General features: G+C 45.5%; 1 protein-coding gene across 1 annotated transcript in view; it reads right to left on the minus strand.

Moving 5' to 3' along the window:
- HYDIN (HYDIN axonemal central pair apparatus protein) overlaps positions 1-24,886 on the minus strand; it is a 1,819,717-nt gene that overhangs the window by 442,110 nt on the left and 1,352,721 nt on the right. Inside the window, exons 60-62 of the mRNA XM_029609235.1 lie at positions 18,905-19,140; positions 14,735-14,883; positions 14,451-14,640 (exon numbers count right to left, since the gene is read on the minus strand). Of these exons, the coding sequence (XP_029465095.1) occupies positions 14,451-14,640; positions 14,735-14,883; positions 18,905-19,140 (575 nt within the window). The remainder of the gene's footprint in view (positions 1-14,450; positions 14,641-14,734; positions 14,884-18,904; positions 19,141-24,886) is intronic.

Below are 24,886 nucleotides of genomic sequence, written 5' to 3' on the forward strand. Positions count from 1 at the left end.
AAAAAGCCTTTCTAGATTTAATTGGGAATTTTTTGATGTGTCTCCCATCACCAAAAAAAGTTTTCAAAACAAATGTTTTTAAAAATATGAGGTTTTACTTAGTGTATATTCTATTCATCTGCTATATTTAAATATTTGTTCTTTTGTTTAGTATGCTTTTACTATTATATTTTATATTTCTTGGTTTTATTTGATGTTTTATAAAGAATGTTTCTGTTATTCACATAGGGGGTCATTTTCAAAGGAGTTATGCATGTAAATGTGACATACTATCGTAGCAATTTTCAAAAGCTATTTACTCGAGTAAAGTGCACTTACTTGAGTAAATCCTATGGACAATTCAATGGCATATATTGTAGCAATTTTGAAAAGCCCACTTACTTGAGTAAATGCTTTTTAAAATCTACCCCTTACAGTATCTGGCTTGTTACGGTTTCCAGTTCGGTTTTGTGGATATGTTTCTATTTATACTTTTATTGTATATTTATATTGTATTTGTCTGTGCTCTGCCTGTGTCAGACCAAGGTGAGGTATTCTGTTAGGTTATAGTTTCTGTGTAGGGATATATAGAGAACAGCTTAACTTGTGTTTTTCCTAATAAGAGTATATTGATGTTTTAGGGCTTTGTGTAATATTTGCAGTGTTGCCTTATCATGAGTAGGGTTGTTACTGTTTGGGTGTTGACAATTAGTATTTTTGGTATGAGAGGTTTATTATATTATAATTGTAATTTAGTGTGCTAATAACTTTGAGGTCTAAGCCCAAACCTGATGCAAATTACAATAACCCTAATACTATATTTATTTATTTATTTATTTAACATATTTTGTATAGGGATGTGAATCGGGCTTCGGACGATTGAAAATATCATCGATATTTTCAAAACCATCAGAAATCGGGGGCTCCCCCAAAACGATAGGAAACCCCCACGATATTGTCGTGGGGGTTCTCTTATCGTTTTGGGGGAGGGTGGGAAAAACGGCACACAAAAATAACCCCTAAACCCACCCTGACCCTTTAAAACTAATCCCTTAGCTTCCCCCACCCTCCCGACCCCCCCAAAAACTTTTTACAGGTACTTGGTAGTCCAGTAGGGGTCCCAGGAGCGATCTCCCGCTCCCGGGCCGTCGGCTGCCACTAATCAAAATGGCGCCGATGGCCCTTTGCCCTTACCATGTGACAGGGTATCTGTGCCATTGGCCTGCCCCTGTCACATGGTAGGAGCACTGGATGGCCCGCGCCATTTTTAAAGATGGCGCCGGCCATCCAGTGACCTTCTTTGATTTTATTTGAAATGTGAGTTTTGAAGGATAATTCTTTGTCAATTGTAATTCCGAGGTTTCTGGCTGGTCAACGGGAGAGATTATTGATTCTGGGTTTTCTGTTTTGAGTGATTGTCTGGATAAGTCATTGTTTTTTTTTCAAGGATGATTAATTTGGTTTTCTCAATGTTAATTATGAGTTTTAAGTTGGAGAGACATTGCTTAATTTTTGAGAGATAAGAGGTTATTTTCTTGTAGGTTTCTTCAAGCGAATTTTGAATTGGGACTAATATTTGAATGCCGTCAGCATAAAGGAAATGTGACAGACCCAGATGATCGAGTGTGTGACAAATAGGTAGGAGATAGATGTTAAGAAGTGTTGCCGATAGTGCAGATCTTTGTGGGACTCCTGTATTTAGGATCACTTTATTTGATAGGTTATTGTTGAATATTACTTGGAAATTTCTTTGGGATAAATATGAGGTGAACCATTTTAGAATGGTGCCTGATATTCCAATTTCAGAAAGTCTGCCGAGTAAAAAGGCATGGTTAACTGTGTCAAAGGCAGCTGACAAATCCAGGAGTTTTAAAATGTAACTTTGTCGAATCCTCAAAGAACTGTGTCATTAAGTGAAAGGAGTAATGTTTCTGTGCTTAAGTTTTTTCTGAAACCAAATTGTGGGGTTGAAGTATGTTGTTCGTTTCCAAGAATTCTGATAGTTGGGAGTGAACGATTTTTTCTATGATTTTTAGAGATGTGAATCGTGAGATCGATCCTCTTAACGATCGATTTTGGCTGGGGGGGAGGGAATCGGATCGTCGCGGTTTTGTTTTTTTAAATATCGTGTAAATCGTAAATCGGGGGAGGGCGGGAAAACCGGCACACTAAAACAACCCTAAAACCCACCCCGACCCTTTAAAATAAATCCCCCACCCTCCCGAACCCCCCCAAAATGTCTTAAATTACCTGGGGTCCAGTGGGGGGTTCCGGTGTGATCTTCCACTCTCGGGCCACAGGTGCATTGATAGAAATGGCACCGGCGCTACCTTGACAGGGCAAAGGTAGCGCCGGCGCCATTTTGGTTCCTGTCCCCCGACGTCACAAGCGTAGGAGATTGCTCCCGGACCCCCGCTGGACCCCCAGGGACTTTTGGCCAGCTTGGGGGGGCCTCCTGACCCCCACAAGACTTGCCAAAAGTCCAGCGGGGGTCCGGGAACGACCTCCTGCACTCGAATCGTGTTGCCATATTGCAAAATGGCGCCGGCCATACGGCCTTACGGCCGGCGCCATTTCTATCAACGCACCTGTGGCCTGAGAGTGGAAGATCACACCGGGACCCCCCCACTGGACCCCAGGTAATTTAAGACATTTTGGGGGGGTTCAGGAGGGTGGGGGATTTATTTTAAAGGGTCGGAGTGGGTTTTAGGGTGTTTTAGTGTGCCGGTTTTCCCGCCCTCCCCCTTCCCCTCCCCCTTCCCCCGATTTACGATTTTTGATGATAAATCGGGGGAATTCCTATTATATATCGCCTCTAACGATTTTTGACGATTTAAAATATATCGGACGATATTTTAAATCGTCAAAAAACGATTCACATCCCTAATGATTTTTGTAATGAAAAGTAGATTGGATATGGGTCTGTAGTTCTGGATGTAGGTTGTTCTTTTTTATTAGTGGTTTGATGATTGCAGATTTTAGGCATTCAGGATATATTCCTTCAGTGAGGGAGAGGTTGACTATGTTCGTTAATGATTTTATTATTGGGATATCGAGTAGTTTAATTGTTTGTATGGGGATGCTGTCAATGGGTGGTTTGCTGGGTTCATTTTTCTAATTATTTTTTGGATTTCAAGTGTTGAGGCAAAGTCAAATTCATTCCAGGTTGTTGTTATTTCCAGAAGTGGAATAGGAGATTCAATATATTTTTACTTTTTCAGGGTTTTCTGTTTGGTATCACAGTAGTGCATGTAAAGATAGTATACTTGTTGTTATATTTATGTCATAAGAGAGTACTTTGAATGTCCTTTTTTCATGCAAAATCTATTACAAATGCATCATTTTTAATTGTGTGTGGTGAGGGTGGGGGCTGGGGGGTGCAAGGCTGTAAGGTTTGCCTAGCTGTACTGGCTCCATGTGGGAAAGCAGAATTCCATCTGGAGCTGTGCTGTCATGGGTAGGCTTTCCCTAGCCTCAGCTGCAGCAGTGATGCATATATTCTTGGCCATGACTTAATTTTCTTTTTCTTAAACCCTGGAGGAAGAAGGCAGTAGGGATCACTTCTGGCCCCCCCTCCCCAGGAGCAGGTAAGCCTAACAAAGCCTAGGGAACTATAAAAGCAACAGACTATGTAGGAGTGGGGAAAGCCCTGAGAAGTGGAGGCAATACAAAGTAGGTGGGGGCAGGGGAGTCAGAAGGAAGTGCCTGTGCAGTGTTAGTGAGGCAGCTGTCTGAGCTAGCTGGGCTGAGCTTTGAGAGGGACAGCTGACTGTGGATCAAGTGAGTCTCCTGGAGAGTGAGGGTGCCAAGAAGGGGTGAAAATGAGAAAGCAGAGTTGCTTACCTGTAACAGATGTTCTCACAGGACAGAAGGATGTTAGTCCTCACACATGGGTGACATCATCAGGATGGAGCCCAATCACGGAACACTTTTGTCAAAGTTTCTAGAACTTTGACTAGCACCTACTGGGCATGCCCAGCATGGCACTAACCCTGCATTCAGCAGGGGTCCCCCTTCAGTCTTGTATATAGTAAAAGTACGAGCAAAAAATAAAATAAATTGCAAGCGAACCTAACTTCGCGGGGTGGTGGGCGGGTTTCGTGAGGACTAACATCCTGCTGTCCTATGAGAACACCTGTTACAGGTAAGCAACTCTGCTTTCTCACAGGACAAGCAGCATGGTAGTCCTCACACATGAGTGAATAGCGAGCTGAGGATGCCTGAGTAATGCACCAAATGCACCCAAAGACATGCAAAAGGCACAACAACAGGGGTGGATTTGGGTAAGAGGCATCCTAAAAACCCAGGACGGGTCGCTGGTAGGACTTTGGGTATTAAGCTGAGAATAGGTTGCACAGAACAGACTGGCCGAAAATGCAATCTTGTCTGCCAGCCTTATCCATAATGGGCTGCGAAAGTGTGGAGAGAACGCCAGGTCGCACTTGGCAAATAGTGATAAGTGGCACCGAACGAAGGTATGCCACTGAAGTTGCAACGGCCCTTACAGAGTGTGCTTCAACACGGTCTTGTAGCGGAATGCCTGCTTGCTGGTAGCAAGAGATACAGTCCGCCAGCCAGGAGGAATCAAACCACTGGATTTCCCAATTTGATGGTATCAAAAGAAACAAATAATTGGGTGGATTTCCTGTGGGCTGACGTGCGGTCTAAATAAAATGTTAGGGCACACTTACAATCCAGGGAATGTAGAGCCCTTTCTCCTGGATTTGAATGGGGCCTTGGAAAGAAAGTTGGTAAGATGATGGAATGATTAAGATGAAACTCTGACACTACCTTTGGTAAAAACTTAGGGTGTGTACAGAGGACCACTCTGTCGTGCAGAAATTTAGTGTAAGGCGGGTAGGTAACTAATGCCTGTAACGCACTAACTCTGGGAGCGGAGGTTATAGTGAGAAGAAAAATTACTTTCCAGGTGAGATAGCGGAGATCGCAGGATTGTAGAGGCTCAAATGGAGGTTTCATGAACTGTCCTAAGACCACGTTAAGGATCCAAGCGGGGGCTGGAGGGCGCAAGGGAGGCTTTAGGTAGAGCAAACCTCTCATGTAATGTGTGACTAAGGGATGCGTGGAAATGGACATGTCTCCTATGCCGTTGTGGAAAGCGGCTACTGCACTGACATGCACTCTTATAGAGGAAGTTTTCAGGCCTGACTCTGAGATATGCCAGAGATAGTCCAGAAACTTCGCAGTGGAACAAGCAAAGGGGTCGATGGACACAGACGTGCACCAGACCGTAAATCTTTGCCACTTAGAGCGATAAGAATGTCTCGTGGAAGGCTTTTGTGAAGCTACCAGGACTTGAGATACAGACTCCGAAAGGTTAAGGGAGTCTGAGTATCAGCCTTTCAACATCCAGGCTGTCAGTGTCAGGGCCTGGAGGTTGGGGTGGCGTAGGCGCCCATTGTTCTGAGTGATCAGTAGCGGGTCTGCCCCGAGGTGAACATGCTGGCATACAGAGAGGTCCTGGAGGATTGGGAACCAGGCTTGGCGAGGCCAGTGAGGGGCTATCAGAATCATTGAGCCCTTGTCCCTTCGTAACTTCACGAGAGTCTTGGAAATGAGTGGAAGTGGAGGGTACGCGTAGAGGAGACCTGTGGACCACGAGAGGGCGAACGCGTCTCTCGGCTGTGAGTGGCGGCTTCGAGTGAGCAAGCAGAAGTTCTCTACTTTTCAGTTGTGGATGGACGCAAAGAGGTCCAGATGTGGATAACCCCAGCATCGAAAGAGCGTGTCAACTACTGTGGGGTCGAGGGACCACTTGTGCGGATGAAAGGTTCGACTCAGCTCGTCCGCCAGAACATTGTCCACACCCGCCATGTAGGTCGCCTTGAGGTACATTGAGTAGGAAAGAGCCCATGCCCATATCTGTGCAGCTTCCTGCCACAGAAGGTAGGAGCCCATGCCCCCTTGCTTGTTGATGTACCACATTGCCACCTGGTTGTCGGTCTGAATCAGGATGGTTTTGTTTGAGAGGCAATCCTGAAAAACTCCAAGGGCATATCTGATCACCTGAAGCTCCAAAAAATTTATCTGATGTTTGGCTTCCTGTGGAGACCAGGTTCCCTGAGTCTGCAGGTCGTTGACATGAGCACCCCACCCTAGGTTGAAGGCATCTGTCGTGAAGATAATCTGAGGTTCTGGAGCCTGAAAAGGAAGGCCTTGAAGAAGATTGGAGTACTGACATAAGAACATAAGAACATGCCATACTGGGTCAGACCAAGGGTCCATCAAGCCCAGCATCCTGTTTCCAACAGTGGCCAATCCAGGCCATAAGAATCTGGCAAGTACCCAAAAACTAAGTCTATTCCATGTTACCGTTGCTAGTAATAGCGGTGGTTATTATCTAAGTCAACTTAATTAATAGCAAGTAATGGATTTCTCCTCCAAGAACATAAGAACATAAGAAAATGCCATACTGGGTCAGACCAAGGGTCCATCAAGCCCAGCATCCTGTTTCCAACAGTGGCCAATCCAGGCCATAAGAACCTGGCAAGTACCCAAAAACTAAGTCTATTCCATGTTACCATTGCTAATGGCAGTGGCTATTCTCTAAGAGAAGTTAATAGCAGGTAATAGACTTCTCCTCCAAGAACTTATCCAATCCTTTTTTAAACACAGCTATACTGTCTCCACCAGGCCAGTGACAGGCGGAGCTGCTTGGTAACATGGACAATGTTGACCATTGGTTGAAAAGCCTGAGCCCACTGGGATCACAAGGTCCACTGTGTCACTCTCATGGCCAGATGGGCCATGGGAATGACATGCACCAAGGATGCCATATATCCCAGCAGGATGAGGAAACGACAAGCTGTCAAGTAATCTCGAGCCTGGAAGTATTGAGCCAGGGACGTGAGAGTGTAAGCGCGATCCTGAGGGAGGAAAGCCTTTGCCTGTATGGTGTTCAGATCTGCCCCTATGAAGGATAGGGTTTGAGATGGAACCAGGTTGGACTTGGCATAATTGACTAGAAACCCGAGAGACAGAAGTGCATTGAGAGTTAGATGTAAGGATTCTAGTGTGAGGTTTTATGTTGGAGCCCTTATCAACCAATCGAGTTATGGGTAGACATGGACCCCCTGACCCCTCAGGTAGACCGCGACCACCATGAAGCACTTGGTGAAGACTCGAGGTGCGGACACTAGGCCGAACGGTAGGACCCGGTACTGGAAGTGCCTGGGGCCGACTAGGAATCGAAGGAACCTTCGGTGAGACGGAGTGATGGCAATGTGTGTGTATGTGTCCTGAAGATTTAGAGAGCAAAGCCAATCTCCTTTTTGTAGCAGAGGAAGTAGGGAACCCAGGGTTACCATCCTGAATTTTTCTTTCTGCAGATACCTGTTCAAGGCACGCAGGTCCAGGATGGTACGAATGCCCCCTGTCTTTTTTGGGATGAGAAAATACCGAGAATAGAACACTTGTCCTCGTTGGGAGGGGGGCACCAGTTCTATTGCTCGGGATTGGAGAAGGAGGGAGACCTCTTCCTCCAGTTGAGAGGAATGGTCGGAAGACCCCCATGTCTGCCGAGGTGGGGAGTGGTCCGGCACAGTCAGGAAGTTGAGGTGGTAACCTTGGAACACCACAGCCTGGACCGACTGGTCGGAAGTGATTGTGTTCCATATGTTGGTGAAGTGGCACAGTCGACCTCCGACTGGTACGGACTGTAGAGGAGGTTGGCTTATGCTCTCTAGCGAGGAGTCAAAATCCAGCAGCCGGGCCCGGCTGAGGAGTTGGCTGGGTCTTCTGAGGTCGGGCTTAAGAACATAAGAACATAAGAAAATGCCATACTGGATCAGACCAAGGGTCCATCAAGCCCAGCATCCTGTTTCCAACAGTGGCCAATCCAGGCCGTAAGAACCTGGCAAGTACCCAAAAGCTAAGTCCATTCCATGTTACTATTGCTAATGGCAGTGGCTATTCTCTAAGTGAACCTATTAGCAGGTAATGGACTTCTCCTCCAAGAACTTATCCAATCCTTTTTTAAACACAGCTATACTAACTGCACTAACCACATCCTCTGCCAACAAATTCCAGAGTTTAATTGTGCGTTGAGTAAAAAAGAACTTTCTCCGATTAGTTTTAAATGTGCCCCATGCTAACTTCATGGAGTGCCCCCTAGTCTTTCTATTATCCAAAAGAGTAAATAACAGATTCACATCTACCTGTTCTAGACCTCTCATAATTTTAAACATCTCTTATCATATCCCCCCACAGCCGTCTCTTCTCCAAGCTGAAAAGTCCTAACCTCTTTAGTCTTTCCTCTTAGGGGAGCTGTTCCATTCCCCTTATCATTTTAGTAGCCCTTCTCTGTACCTTCTCCATCTCAATTATATCTTTTTTGAGATGCGGCGACCAGAATTGTACACAGTATTCAAGGTACGGTCTCACCATGGAGTGATACAGAGGCATTATGACATTTTCCGTTTTATTCACCATTCCCTTGTATGGACTGGCCTTTCTGGTAAGGCCTGGAAGGACGACCTTGAGCAGCAGGAGGATAATATCTTCATAGCTTGAAAGAGGGCTGCTTGGAGTCCCTTCGGAATGTCCTCTTAGAAGTGGACGGGAAATCAGAAGGTACTGAGGAAAGCTGGCGCAGCGTTTCATGGTGGTCCTTTAGCTGTGCTACTGTTTCCTGGATTTTGTCCCCGAAAAGAATATCTCCAGAGCAGGGCAGGTCAGCTAATTGGTCCTGCACCTCTGGTCGAAGGTCTGAGGACTTCAACCAGGCCCACCTTCTTGCACTAATTCCCGCTGCGGACACTCTAGAGGCAGTGTCAAATATGTCATAGGCAGCACGGACCTCATGCTTGCCAGTATCTAGGCCTTTCTGAGCCAAAGCATTGAGTTGATCCTGGAACTGTTCTGGTAAAGCTTCTGAAAACTCCTGGATCTTCTTAAACAAGTCTCTGTTATATTGGGTCATGTATAACTGGTAGGAGGCAATGCGAGACATAAGCATTGAGCCATGGAAGAAACGTCTGCCAAATGCATTCAGGGACCTCTGTTCCTTCCCTGGAGGTATGGAGGAATGAGGTTTAGAACGTAGTGCCTTCTTTTGGGCTGATTCCACAACCATAGAGTGGAGATCCAGCTGTGGTCTTTGAAACTCAGGGGCTGCCTGGACAAGGTAGGTGACATCTGTTTTTCGGTTGACAGGTGGCACTGAGCCTGGATGCTCCCAATTCCTCTTTAGCAGGTCAATTAGGAATTCATGAATAGGAATAGACATGATTTCCTTAGGAGCATCAAGAAACTGGAGTACTTCCAGCATCTTGTGCCTTGAGTCCTCTTCTGTCTGAAGCTGAAATGGAATTACCCATAGATACTTATGATATTTTCTCAATCCCGAGGAAGAAGAAGAGAGGAGGCGGCCTACTCCTGGCTATAAAAAAGGACCTCCAACTATTGTCTCATAGATGTGACATCCCCCATCAATACGAAATTGGATATTTCAAATCTAAACTACTCCAACTCTGTCTTATATACACACCCCCTGGTCTTCTAGAGAAAGATTCATCTCCTCTGATTGAATTCTTCACAAACTCACTTTCGCCAGACCTACCCACAGTCCTCCTAGGAGATTTCAATTTACACGTAGATACCTCACCACAGTCACCGGCCTGTGAAGCTTTCTTGGCCTCGCTCGAAGCTATGGGCTTCCAACAGATAGTAAACTCCCCCACACACAAGGCTGGCCACACCCTTGACTTGATTTTTATAAACTCGCCCATCAGTGTGAACAGTCCCCCCCTATGTACATCAGTACCCTGGTCTGATCACTCATTGATTGAGACCAAACTATCGCTCCCTCAAAGCCCTCTATCCACGCCCAGACAGCCTATTTCCCTTAGATTCCGCAAAGCATGCGATGTAGAAACCATTGCATTAGCATGCTCTGACTTAGACAAACAAATAGATCTATCCTCACCAGATAACGCATTATCCTCATGGGTGAACTGCACACACAGCATTGCCAATGTGCACTGCCCCCTGATAACAAAAACAATCAACCCTTACAGAAAGAATAGGAAACCCTGGTACACTCCTTTCCTTAGAAATCTCAAAATCCAACTCAGAGCCACGGAAAGGTCATGGCGCAAACTCCAATCCCCCGCAACCAAAACTCTCTACTATCAACGTATGCATGATTATAGAAACTCTATTCAATACTCAAAACGAAAATACTACGCCAATAAAATAAATGGGCTGCAATACAACCCCAAGGCTCTTTTCTCTATGGTCGCTAACCTTACTTCTCCCATACACACACAACAATCAGCTACACCCTCCACAAACCGCTGTAATGAATTAGCGCAATTTTTCAAAAACAAAGTATCGTCCATCACAGCACAATTTTCACACAACAACCTCAATATATCTCTTCCCACCATCAACTCCCCTAGCTCCCTTTATTCTTTTGAGTCCTCATCTTCCCTGGAAGTAGAAAACATACTTAAGAAAATGAAACCTTCCACTCACCCCTCTGAAACAATCCCCTCTAAACTCCTACTTTCTATACACAATGTGATCGCCAAACCCCTCTCAAATATTCTTAACTGTTCCCTAGAACATGGCATTGTCCCCAATGCTCTTAAACAAGCCATAGTGAAACCACTCCTCAAAAAAGCCAACCTTGACCCCACCACCCTCTCTAATTACAGACCAGTGTCCAACCTACCCCTACTAGCTAAAGTGCTTGAAAAGCTCGTGAACACACGCCTATCTGATCACCTGGAACAAAATAACATCTTCCCTCCAACCCAATATGGTTTCAGGAAGCACTTAAGTACTGAAACTTTGCTCCTCTCCTTACACGATACCCTTATCAAAGGAACTGACTCAGGATCATCCTATCTTATCGCATTACTTGACATCTCAGCTGCGTTTGACACAGTTAATCATGATGTCCTCCTCAGCATACTCAGAAATATTGGGGTCACTGGCAAGGCCATTGATTGGATTCAATCATATCTCCAAAATCGTACTTTCACTGTCACTATGAACAATAATGAATCTGACCCCATCAGTCTCCCCCAAGGTGTTCCCCAAGGTTCCTCACTCTCATCTACCTTATTTAACATTTACATGCTCCCCCTTACTACGCTCCTCACTAATCTACACATCAAGCATTTTATTTATGCTGATGATGTACAAATCATTTTCCCCTTCTCGGACACCATCCAAACGGCTCTACACAGCTGGGAATCCTGTCTTTCCTCTATCAACCAGCTCCTAAAGGACATGCACCTAGCGCTTAACTCCAACAAAACTGAGCTTTTAGTCATATCGAATAAGCAGCCACTCCCGGTCATCCCCCCTGCCTACTCTGCTACTAACTTCCCACCTCACACTCGCAACCTAGGAGTTATTATTGATAATCACCTCTCTTTCAAACCATTCATCAAATCCATTATAAAGGACTGCTACTTTAAACTGCAAACAATAAAGAAGCTCAGACCCTTGCTACATTTCAATGATTTCCGTACAGTCCTTCAAGCTATTATCTTTTCAAAGATTGACTACTGTAATGCGCTCCTACTTGGCATTCCCGCAATTCACACTAGACCACTCCAACTTCTACAAAATGCCGCCGCTCGCATCCTGTCAAACACAAAGAAAAGAGATCACATCACCCCCGCACTTATGGAACTACACTGGCTCCCTATACAGTCACGAATTCTTTATAAAACTCTCTCAATCATACACAAAAGTCTATTAAACTCCAACCTCAACTGGCTCAACCCCCCCCTCGTACCCCGTACCTCCAAGAGACCTACACGCCCAGCACTCCAAGGAACACTCCAAGCCCAATCTATTAAATCCTTTAAGCTTTCCTCCACTATTAACAGAGCCTTTTCTCTGGCCGGCCCCACGATATGGAACTCTATGCCCCATGATATTCGCACTGAGACCTATACCCCAGCTTTCAAAAAGAAACTTAAAACCTGGCTCTTCCAACAAGCTTACTCCATCACACCCCCTATTACATAACTCCCCCCCGACCCTTACCCTTACTCGGATTTCCTGTTATGACCACCTCTATGCTTGGCGATTTGGTACTGTGCACTAATTCTGTATATAGTTTTGATGTAAATAGTTTTGATGTAAGGGCTCCCCCCTAATTTCAATTATATGTTTACTAGTTCAGTATATTATCTGTTTTATGTAAGGGCCCCGCCCAATGGTTTTGTGTTCACTGTAAACCGATGCGATGTGCGAACGGTCATCGGTATAAAAGAAACGTTAAATAAATAAATAAATAAATAATAAAGGATAAATCCTCTGGAGGAGAATGTCGCCTTTCATCAGGGGGAGAGGGCTCTGAAGGCAGATCATCAGAATCCTGGGATGAGTCATCGGTCCAAGGATCGTAAGGCTGATCCCCAGCTCCCATAGGATCACCAGAGGGAAGGAATGGTGTCAGCCCTGAAGGATCAGGTCTAGGCACCGATGGTACCGGAGGAGGCACCGAGGGTGGCACTGATGGCATTGACAGCAGCACCGACGGCATCGATGGTGACACCGATGGAGGATGATGCGGTATCGATGGAAGTATGGGTATCGATGGAACCGGTGACATCGACGTGTGAGTCAGTGGCAAGATCCCAGACGGCGGTATGGGTATCGGTGTTTCTTCATCCTCTGATGACAAAGGTATTGGCGTGGAAGATGGTGGACATACCGGTATTCTCAGTTCCACCAGTGGAAGGGCACCGATCAGCACATCCAGTCTGCCTACAAGCGGTGCGAGCATCGTGGGTATCGGGTCGGTGACTGGGGCTGGCATCTGTGATGGCGCCGATGGAGGATGGAAGCCTTGAAGTGCCTTACCGATGGCCTCTTGGATCATCTGATTCAATTCCTCGCAGAAGCCTGGGGCATGTAACCCCAGCTCTGGAGTGGGAGGCAATAGAGACGTAGCCGCAGGGTCCACCGGTAAAAGTGGAGTCACAGCTCCCTGCACCGATGAAGGTGGGGAACACCTCGGTGACCCAGTCACAGAGGAGGATGGGGCCTTCTCTGGATGGGATTTCTTTATCGGTTGCTCTGTCGACGCTGATACCAAGGGCTTGCCTGGACCAGCGTACTGAGCCTTCCGATGCCGGTGTTGACGCTTTTCACGATGTCTTCTCGGGCCTTTTCTTGAGGCGATGAGGAAGAAGTCGAAACCTTTGGAACAGTTGACGCCGGTCGGGCAGTACTGGTATCCCGCTGCTGAGAGGTCAATGGCACCGGCTCAGATGATGTCGAAGCGGTCAATGGAGTCAGGGGTTTTTACTGAAAAAGAAACTCCATTTTCTCTGAGCAGGCCTTACGGCCCTTCGGCGTCATTTGGGCACATTTGGTGCAAGTTAAGACGTCATGGTCCTGCCTCATACATAATACACAAACTCTATGTGGGTCTGTGATAGACATTGTCCAAGGACAATTGGGGCACTGACGGAAACCCGACGCAATGGCTTCGACAAAAATTTAGCCACGGTGTGGCTGATGGCTGGTAGGCCCCCAAAGGGAAAACTCGACGGGAATCGACCGCAAATGAGAGTAAAGCCTTACCTTTCGACCGCGGAGTACAGAATCGATAGGAGGACCCCTAAGGGGTAAAACATTTTTGAAAATTTTGAAAGAAGTTCCGTGAGGAAAATTCCTGTCAGGAATCTCTAGAGAGCTCCTTAACCCACATGGCTAATGCTGCGCGGAAAAAAAGAGACTGAAGGAGGACCCCTGCTGGTTGCAGGGTTAGTGCCATGCTGGGCATGCCCAGTAGGTGCCAGTCAAAGTTCTAGAAACTTTGACAAAAGTGTTCCGTGATTGGGCTCCATCCTGATGATGTCACCCATGTGTGAGGACTACCATCCTGCTTGTCCTGTGAGAAAGTGAAGGGGCTGCTGCAGGCTGAGGAAGGACTGGCAACAAGCATCAACTTTTACATAATGATGCAGCAGTGCTGAGGGCAGGTGGGACACTCACTGAATGAGCCCAAGAGAAGCAGCACAGCAGAAAATGTCTGTATGTGCTTGAACCATTGGCTGGCAGTGTGGTTGTCTCACTACTTGGCAAATGATTCAAGAGCAGATTGGTTGGCAAAAGACTAACACTAGTCCAGGAATCCAGGATATATGAGAGATGTAACCAGAACTGAGGGGGGAGGGCAACCAGTTGCCTGAATGGAAGGGAGGACTGCAGCTCAATTTTCTCATCTCCAGTCTAGGATGTGCTCTACTTAGTTTGTTACGAAACATGTTAAATTTATGTTGGAGATTTTTTCTAAATTCTGCCAGGCTTAGGTCTCATGATGTACATTTCAGGATTAGCTCGGTGTGTTTTGGGAGCTTTTAAAGTAATGCTGCATAAGTGAGTCAGATACCCCATGGGCCAATTTTGGAAAAAATCCCTTGGGCTGAGATTTGCTGGCAATCTGCCCCTAAAAGTGTGTATACCACAGGAATTACCTGAGCAGGTATTGTGCCTTCATTCTTCAAGATGAGAGGAAGCTTCTCAGAATGACCAATCAGAAGCCTCTTAAAGAGGAACAGGGGGTTTCCCTGCTTATTGCGCAGCATAGGGCGCAAGATGCTCACTCGGGGCAGATTCCCTTCTCCTAGGATATCGAATGTTAAACTTCTCGCCTTGGCTGTCAGACTGCAGAGAGAGAAAAAACTAACTGCTCATACAAGAACAATATATATTTCTATGACAAAGTAATTAAGAGCAGAAGAAATACCAAAATGGTTACCTTGGTGGTCCTTCTACAATTGCCTCAAAAACACAGCTGTAGCTTTGTATCATCTGAGGGGTGAAGGTCACAGTTGCAAAGACATGGCTGTGGCTAGGGATACACATACGTGAAGGATCCAACTCAAAGATATCGCTGCGGGAAGTGGACTAAAAAAAAAATCAACGTCAGTATAAGTTAAAGCTAGCTAACATGTACCTAGATATTATAAAACAGCTGTTAAACCAAATGGAACTAGTTATTAACATTGACTATTAATGTTAATAACTAGTTCCATTAATAACTATTAATAACCATTAATGTTAATGTTATTAATATTAACCAGTTATTAACAAATGTTGACGTCACGCCAACATTTTTTCTGTCCTTTATTTCCTGGCTACTCTAGCCTCCAAGTTCTTTTCTCTGTTATTTGTATCTGCGCTTCGGCCTTCTTGTTATATAGTTTTTTGCTAAGTTAACCCCTAAGTTTGATGTAAATCGGCCTGATATGACGCCTGTCATGAAGTTCGGTATAGAAAAATGTTAAATAAAATAAATAAATAAATAAACATTGAAAAAACGGAATTTCTACACCTAGAATGAAAAAATATTGAGGTCATTCAAACTCCAATATTACTCAAAAACAACCAGAAAATAGAACTAGCAGAAAAAGTACGGAACCTCAGAATAATAATGGACACAGAATTCAGTCTAAAACAACACATATCACTAAAGGTAAAAGAAGGCTACGCAAAACTCATGGTTCTCAGGAAACTAAAACCCCTAGTAACTCCTGCAAACTTCTGAACAGTGCTTCAGGCACTAATATTCTCTAGCACTGAATACTGTAATGCCCTGTTACTAGGACTACCGCATACAACGTTAAGGCCACTTCAAATACTACAAAACACCGCAGCAAGAATACTGACTGGTAAAAGAAGGAGGGACCATATCACAGAAACTCTAATGGAATTACACTGGTTACCCATAGAACACAGAATACAATACAAAACCCTGTGTACAATACATAAATTAAAGAGGTAGGCGATCCAAAATAGCCATTAGGAAAACAAAGGAAATAGATTCCTTGGTCTTTTTTCAAATATTTATTAAAGTAGAGACGTATTTTGTAAAAACAATGCCCGACTCAGGCCGAGTTTCGCAACTTTCACAGCCGCTGCCTCAGGGGCTCAAACAATCATGGATCTCAAGTAAATTGCGTAGTGCACCGTTCAGTCTCTACGCGATGTAAGATTCAATATCATTTCGCATCACCTATAGATAGAAATTTGACTTTTGATGTTTCTACATCAATCTAAAAATTTACTTGAGATGCAGAAGAAGACATCGAGTACAAGGTTGATGCCATCCTTGATGTGAGAAAGAGTGGCAGAGTTTGAGAATACCTCCTGTCATGGGAGGGTTACGGACCTGAAGAAAACTCTTGGGAACCTTTGGCTAATATCATGGATAAAGAGATGCTTCAGCAATACCACAGATCGCATCCTCAAAAACCAAGACCAGGTAGGGGGTCTGGAGGGGGCTCTTTGAAGGGGGTACTGTTGTGTCCGTCGGTTTCAAGCGGCTTCGACCTTTGTGCCTCACCTTTCTCTCTGCTCTCCCCGGTAGCCTTGGGAAGATGGCTACCGCCGCGTATGCATGCCCACTCTCTCCGGCGTCCCCGGAACAGCAATGGCAAGGCCTCACGCCATGTTTCTCCTAAAGACCTCCTAGGGTGCGCGTGCGCATGCCAGCCACATCTTTATCCACGTCATGGTGGGAACCTCGGGGGCGTCCCCCTCAAGTGACGTCACGCCATCCGAGTATTTAGCCTGCCCTTCGTTTGCTAGCTATCGAGTTAGCAAGGATTGTATCGGATCGTGTAAGGATCGTGTATGGATGGAAAGCCTCTGCTCTGAGCTACTCTGAGCTACTCTGCCGCTTCCTTGCTGCTGCTGGAAGCTCTCTCTGCCCTTTGGGGTATTTCTCTAACCTGGGTACCTGCTCCTCGAGGGCCCTTTGCTTTCTTTTAGGTGCCTATCTGGGATCAGGTACTCGCTCCTCAAGGGCCTGCTCTCCCTGGCTCGGTGCCTGTATTCAACTACTTCTACCTGCTGAGATCTCCACCTATACAGCTACCAACTTAGTGAGTAATCTAACATTGTCAGTCTGTCTCATCTACAGCTCTGCTGCAATGGAAACCTACATCCGGAACTCCCTATACTATCTCTGTGAGACGAGTCTCCTCTGCCGAGGGCCCCTGGACTGCTATCTCTGGATCACCTCACTACTGCCACCTCTGGTGGTATATCTCAGCTGTATAATAAAAGATAAATCTCTGTGTTTGCGTGTCTCGAGTCTAGCCTAGTACTTTGGTTCCTCATGGGGCTCCTCCCAATGAGAGTGGCCATCACCACAGTACCCAAGAATCCACTCAAACACTTCAAAACCACAACAGTTCCTGACCTGTCTGCCTGCCTGCCGCCTGCCAAAGACCTCAGCTTGTTCCTGACCTGCTTGCTGCCTGCCAAAGACCTCAGCCTGCTCTTCGACCTTGCCTGACCTCTGGATCTTGACCCTTGCTTCATTGACAACTCCTCGGACTGATTCCTGGGCTTTGACCTTGCTCACCTGACCTTGCTTGATTCTGGCTCTGTCCTTACCCTTGTCCTCACATATCTATTCTGGTTCGCTCTCCTCCAACCTGTTTCCAGCCTCGAACCCGATAGCGCTCCTCTAGTGTCTGTGGGAATGCCGGACTTATACTCTCCTAGGAGACCCTGTGAGGCCCACCTAAGTCCAAGCGGCCCGGGTCCCTACGGGCTCCTCCTGGGGGGACCTCGGGCTTCCAGTGGTGAAGCTCTACACTGCTCTGTCTCCTTCCATGCTCCGCCCCCTGTGGACAGTCCCTGTTCTGCCACAGGACAGGGGTCCACCCCCGAGCACAACAGCTTGAAAGGTGGCATGGATCTTGCCAATAAGTAGATTTATCGGGTAGGTGGTCCAGCTAGCTTTTGGCCAGCCAGTCATGTGGGCAGTTCTTCTTTCCCTGACTTCGTGTTAAACAAAATCAGTGACACTGAGGCTGTCCATGTTGTGACAGCTTGCATTGCTTGGGCCATTTGAGTCAGCTGCCCCTGCTACTGGTTCATCACTTTCAGCAACTAACCATACTGTTCACATAGGGTTTGAACCCGTTTCTGGGGCTCCTGCTGCCCTTCCGTGAGGGCCTGTTATAATTGCTCCATATTAGTTAACTAGCTCCGGTTGCACAAAAAGCTTTTTTGCAGGGCTTTGGTTCCTCCTGAAGGAGGAACCAAAACACACTCAAAAACCCCCTCTGCCTATTCAACTCTGACTCACTATACAAGTCTCTCTCTCTCCAGGAGAGCTACCTTCCTTAACCTTCTGTAAAATAATCTCCAGCCACAACTGTAGCCAGGCCCCAGGAAAACATTTTTTCCTTTCTTGTACTTCTTTTTTTTTTCCTGTTTTTGGGCATGGTTCTCTGCCTGTGCAAGGCTTAGCACAGATTTCCCAGAATTGATACCATATGTGACACTGTGAGCAAACTTGGGCTGGCCAGAGAAAAGACTCAGGCCAGACTGGCTGTTCTCTCATAAACTTCTTTATTAATGGCAAGAAATCAAAACAGAAGTAGATCTGCTTACTTTCGTAGTTCACAAAATAAAGACAGCAATATAATTTACAGATCAGTACTATGAGCCTTCCCTAGGCTTCTGTTTTTCTCTGGAGCCCCCATGTTCTCCCTGGGCCTAGCTTCTTATCTCCTTCTTTGGAGAATACCCTCAAAGTGGAACTCTCTGCCTGCTGTGGCTTAAAGTGGACCAGGCTAAATGTCTGGTCCTGGGCTTTTAAGGAGGATCTAACATACACTCCTTCACAGAAACCTTAAAATATAAATAAAAACGTGTAGACAAAAACCGAACTGGAAACTGCAATCAGTGGTCATTAAGTTTTCATTAACTTACCAGACCACAAAATAACTTTTATATTAATGGGCATATAAACTGCAATATTTTCATGATATGGTTGAAAAAGAGGGCACAGAAACATAGCATATAAAAAGAAACTGAGCAAGAAGGATTTCTGTCTCAATAAAACAATTGCTTTAAAAAGTAGTTTTTAGTAAGCTGCTAGGGGTGACCAAATCTTCTTAGCTCTCACCTTGGGGGTGACAGATTTGATTAAGAAGATAACATCACAGGGAACTTTCCCCGCATTAACAATTTTGAATCGAGCCTTTGCTGTATGCCCAACCAGGACATTGGTGAATATGAACTTATTTGCATCTTCCACATATATCCCGTCACACTCTGTGGACTGTAAGCTCTGGTAAAGGTTAATGTTCTTATAGATCCGGTGCTCCTCAAAAACAGAGGCCATGTCTTCAGTCACAAACCCTAGAGAGACATAAAAGAGATTGTAAAACAGCCTTTTCAATCCCTTTAATGCAAAAAACCCAGAAATTTTCAGTTGCAGCTATTAATATTTCAGCAAAACAGACAGCAATAAATCTTTACCAATTAAAATGTTATAGTCACTATTTGTTTTTAATTCTTTAAGCTAGTATCTTAAAATTCCCCTGAATCCCTGGAAGCAACCATGTTTGAAAGTATCACTAATTAGAAATTTATAGTATTATTTATCTTGTATTGGTGTTATCTTATTGGTTAATACAGTATGTGAGTTGCTATTTGTAACATCATAGAGAGTATGCTATAATATCATTTAGTTAGTGTGAAGCAATATATGCCACCTGCTACTTGGGGGTTGGCAGATTTTTGATTAAGGTGCTTAAAATAATAATACTAGCAACATTTTTAAACATTTTTAACTGGTAACTCCAATATCACATATAGTATATGTTTTTTTGAGTAGTGGGTCTGGTAGGCTTATGTCTCTTGACAGTATAGGAGGAGGAAAAAATCAACAATACATAAAATAAATGCAGGGACAAATGTCTATAACACATCTGCAGTGTCAAATTGGAATAAAATTACAAAATCGAGTATAGTACAAAGGTTGCTAACCACTGTAGACACTGATAGGCAAATTTTAAGGCAACACACTGATTCTGCAATATGATCACTACAGTGGCCAAGCAAAGAACAAACTGCATACCATATGGAGCATGTGAAAGCATCCATAATGATTTATTGGTTTGCACTTTTTTGCCTGGAAGCTGGTTGACAAAGTAATCTCAAGACCTAAAGAGTCTGTCCACCTGCCTTCAGAACCAACATCAGGAAATATTTCTTCTCGGAGAGTGTGCTGGATGCCTGGAATGCCCTTCTGGAAGAGGTGGTGAAGACGAAAACAGTAAACAAATTCAAAAAGGCATGGGATAGACACTATGGATCCCTAAAGGCTAGAGTTGGAAATGAAGGAAAGGGTGCATGAGGGTAACCTGCATGGAGTGGCAACTAAAACCCCTACAGAAGGCATGGGAATTACTACCTTTAACCAATTAGCTTTCATGATTTTGATGCAATGGCAGCATCACTCTCTGCTTTGATGGTGGGGGGAAAAAAGGAGAACTGGATTCAGATAACAGCCAACGCTGAGCCTTGACTTTTATTTTCCATATGCAATCTGCTTTTTTAGGTTGGGGAAGTTAATAAATTTTAAAATGGAAAATAATTCATAAGTTTTAATTATGTAGGGAGGGGAGGGAAGGGGGAATGAAAGGCTGTAAGGTTTGTCTAGGGCATCTAATACCCTTGTATCAGCCCTAAGAGAGAGTGTGTCACACACACAGACCCCCACCATTCACCAACCTCTCACACCCCCAGGAGGCAGATCCTGGAGATGGGTGGGAGGCAGCAATAGGGAATGGAGGATTCCTATTTCTAGATGCAGGGGGTGGGGCGGCCAAAGGCACCCGACCCCATTAAACATTTCTCCAGCTCCCCTACTGTGGATGCCAATGGGGAAATTTTAAAACACAGCGCGCGCCGACCCCAGATTTTATAAGATACGCGCGTAGCCGCGCATATCTTATAAAATCCGGGGTCGGCGCGCGCAAGGAGGTGCACATTTGTGCAACTTGTGCACGCCGAGCCCGGCGCGCGCTGCCCGTTCCCTCCGAGGCCACTCCGAAATCGGCCTCGGAGGGAACTTTCCTTCCACCTCCCCCCACCTTCCCCTCCCTTCCCCTACCTAACCCCCCCCCCCGGCCCTATCTAACCCCCCCCCCCCCACCTCTGTCGCACAAGTTACGCCTGTTCGAGGCAGGCGTAACTTTGCACGCGCCGGGCTGGCTGCCGGCTGGTCCGGAGGCAGCGGCCACGCCCCTGGAATGACCCCAGGCTGAAACCACGCCCGCGGCACCGCCCCCGGATGATGCACCGACCGCGTCACGCCCCCCGACACGTCCCCCAATTACACGTTGACCGCATCACGCCCCTCGACACGCCCACCGCAAGAAAGCCCCGGGACTTACGCACGTCCCGGGGCTTTGCGCGCGCCGGAAGCCTAAGCAATATAGGCTTGGCGTGCGCAGGGGCGTTTTAAAAAAGTTACGCGCGTAACCCTTTCAAAATCCGGCCCAATGACTGAGAACAGTGGGTTGCAAACAAGGGAAGCCAGAGTTCAAATCCTATTGCCATTCCTTGTGACCCTGGGCAAGTCACTTCACCCTCCATTGTTTTTCCCCTGCCCTGGCCCTCGGTGATTTCACCTGCACCGGGTCATGGTGGGGGGAAAGCCATTTCATCCTTCACCTCAGGCAGTAGATTGCCTTGAGCTGCCCCTGGTCACATGGATTTTAAAACCTGCACAAGTATGTTGTAACTCCTAGAAAGAACATAAAAAAAGTTTTAACAAAAAGGGGCGGGGAATGGGCAGGACATGGGCGGGCCAGGACTGCACAATGAAGTCAGTGAGCAAGTAGGTACGAGCCCAAGCATGCACCGTGGTTCACTACCGCGTAACTTTACTTCTGCTATGGATGACATGTAAGTCATGTAACAAAAAAAATAGGCTAGGCAGCAGGGTTTTAAGGGTTAGGGGTTCTAGATTAAAAGGGAGTCAAGTTAGCTAGGTGGATTAGGAAGTCCTCTCCTTTACTGGGATGAACTGGGAGCGAACTGGGAAAAAGGGTTCTTGCATCGGTGCGCGTACCTACTAAAATTCCCCCCACTTACTCGTTCGAGGCACCCTATGCGTGCAGATGCGCCCGGCAATATAAAATCATGCGCATATGAACTCGCATACAGCCGTTTTTATATCACAGGTACACATGCGTGCACGTATGTTATAAAATCACTGCATCCAGGTCTTAAATCACCGAGCAGGTCTTAAATTTTACATCGGTTTTTTTTTTTGCTTACTAAATAAATTAATATCCTGAATAAAATGTATTTCTCTTAGTGCAGGAGTAGCCTAGTGGTTAGAGCAGTGAGCTATGAACCAGAAGACCAGCGTTTCAGTCCTGTTGTCACTCCTTGGGACAGTCACTTTACCCTCCATTGCCTCAGGTATGAACTTAGATTGTAAGCCCTCTGGGGATAGAGAAATACCTACAGTACCTGAATGTAAATTGATGTGATAAGTCGGTATAAATAATAGTAATACATTACATATTAATGGAGTTGCATATGAAAAGGCTCTTGCTTGTGTAGTTTGCAATTTATACTCTGGTAATGAAGGTACACATAAGAGTCAATTTTAAAAGGAGCTACATGTATAAATGTAACACACTATCAAAGCGATTAAAAAAATCAATTTATGCATGTAAAGTACACTTCCACGTGAATATTTAAGGACAATACAATGGCATTTATTATAGCAATTTTCAAAAGCCCACTTACATGGCTAAAACACATTTACACATGTAAAACATAAGAACATGCCATACTGGGTCAGACCAAGGGACCATCAAGCCCAGCATCCAGTTTCCAACAGTGGCCAATCCAGGCTATAAGTACCTGGCATTTACTCCAAAACTAAGTCTATCCCATGCTACTGATGCTAGTAATAGAAGTGGCTATTTTCCAGGTCAACTTGATTGATAGCAGGTAATGGACTTCTCCTCCAAGAACTTATCCAAACCTTTTTTAAACCCAGCTACACTAACTGCACTAACCACATCCCCGGCAACAAATTCTAGAGTTTAATTGTGCATTGAGTGAAAAATGTCTTTCTCCAATTAGTTTTAAATGTGCTACTTGCTAACTTCATGGATGTGCCTCCTTCTCTTTCTATTATCCGAAAGAGTAAACAACCGATTCACATTTACCCGTTCTAGACCTCTCATGATTTTAAAAACCTCCATCATATCCCCCCTCAGCCGTCTCTTCTCCAAGCTGAACAGTCCTAACCTCTTTAGTCTTTCCTTATAGGGGAGCAGTTCCATCCCCTTTATCATTTTGGTTGCCCTTCTCTGTACCTTCCCAAAAAACAGGAAGGAAGTCGGTCTAGCAAAGCCGTGAGGAAATGTAAAACAGAATTATAGAACACAAGAGTAATATAAACAGAAGAATCGAATCTAAACCACTGGTTGACCATTCAATTCAAGCAAATCATAAATTTAAAGATTATAAATGTTGTGTTCTGTTGCAGCCTTCACTGCATTGGAGAGGAGGGGATTTAGATAGACTCCTTTTACAACAGGAACAGAAATCCATATATGATAGAGATGTGAATCATGTGATCGATCGTCTTAACGATCGATTTCGGCTGGGAGGGGGAGGGAATCGGATCGTCGCAGTTTGGGTTTTTTAAATATCGTGTAAATCGTGTAAATCGAAAACCGGCACACTAAAACATCCCTAAAATAAATCCCCCACCCTCCCGAACCCCCCCAAAATGCCTTAAATTACCTGGGGTCCAGTGGGGGGGGAGGGCGGGAAAACCGGCACACTAAAACAACCCTAAAACCCACCCCGACCCTTTAAAATAAATCCCCCACCCTCCCGAACCCCCCCAAAATGCCTTAAATTACCTGGGATCCAGAGGAAGGGTCCCGGTGTGATCTTTTACTCTCGGACCTTGGACCTCCGTGGTCTGTAGAAACAAAATGGCGCCGGCGCTACCTTTGTCCTGTCACAGGGCAAAGGTAGCGCCGGCGCCATTTTGTTTTTTTTGTCCCCCGACGGCAGGGGCGTAGGAGATTGCTCCCGGACCCGCAGGGACTTTTGGCCAGCTTGGGGGGGCCTCCTGACCCCCACAAGACTTGCCAAAAGTCCAGCGGGGGTCCGGAACGATCTCCTACCGCGAATCGTTTTTCCGTACGGAAAAACGATTCGACTGCAGGTCGTTCCAGACCCCCACTGGACCCCCAGGGACTTTTGGCCAGTTTGGAGGGGCCTCCTGACCCCCACAAGACTTGCCAAAAGTCCAGCGGGGGTCCGGAACGACCTCCTGCAGTCGAATCGTGTTGCCTTACGGACTCTGCAGGGTCCCCCCTTAGCACCCTCCTAGTACATGAAGCTAACTGTAAGGTATGTCAATGGCAGGTGCGGATGTTGCTATACTGAATCTCAGACAGGGGGCATCTACAGGTTCACCTTTATCCACATGTTTATTAACTCCTTCAAAAAAATGAAGCAGATTTGTGAGGCAAGACTTGCCTTGGGTAAAGCCATGCTGACTTTGTTCCATTAAACCATGTCTTTCTGTATGTTCTATGATTTTGATGTTTAGAACACTTTCCACTATTTTTCCTGGCACTGAAGTCAGGCTAACCAGTCTGTAGTTTCCCGGATCGCCCCTGGAGCCCTTTTTAAATATTGTGGTTACATTAGCTATCCTCCAGTCTTCAGGTACAATGGCTGATTTTAATGATAGATTACAAATTTTTACTAATAGTCTGAAATTTCATTTTTTAGTTCCTTCAGAACTCTGGGGTGTATACCATCCGGTCCAGGTGATTTACTACTCTTCATTTTGTCAATCAGGTCTACCACATCTTCTAGGTTCACCGTGATTTGGTTCAGTCCATCTGAATCATTACCCATGAAAACCTTCTCCAGTACGGGTACCTCCCCAACATTCTCTTCAGTAAACACCGAAGCAAAGAAATCATTTAATCTTTCTGCGATGGCCTTATCTTCTCTAAGTGCCCCTTTAACTCCTCAATCATCTAATGGTCCAACTGACTCCCTCACAGGCTTTCTGCTTTGGATATATTTAAAAAAGTTTTTA

Source organism: Rhinatrema bivittatum, chromosome 7 (genome assembly GCF_901001135.1).
Source record: "Rhinatrema bivittatum chromosome 7, aRhiBiv1.1, whole genome shotgun sequence".
Classification (NCBI taxonomy): domain Eukaryota; kingdom Metazoa; phylum Chordata; class Amphibia; order Gymnophiona; family Rhinatrematidae; genus Rhinatrema; species Rhinatrema bivittatum.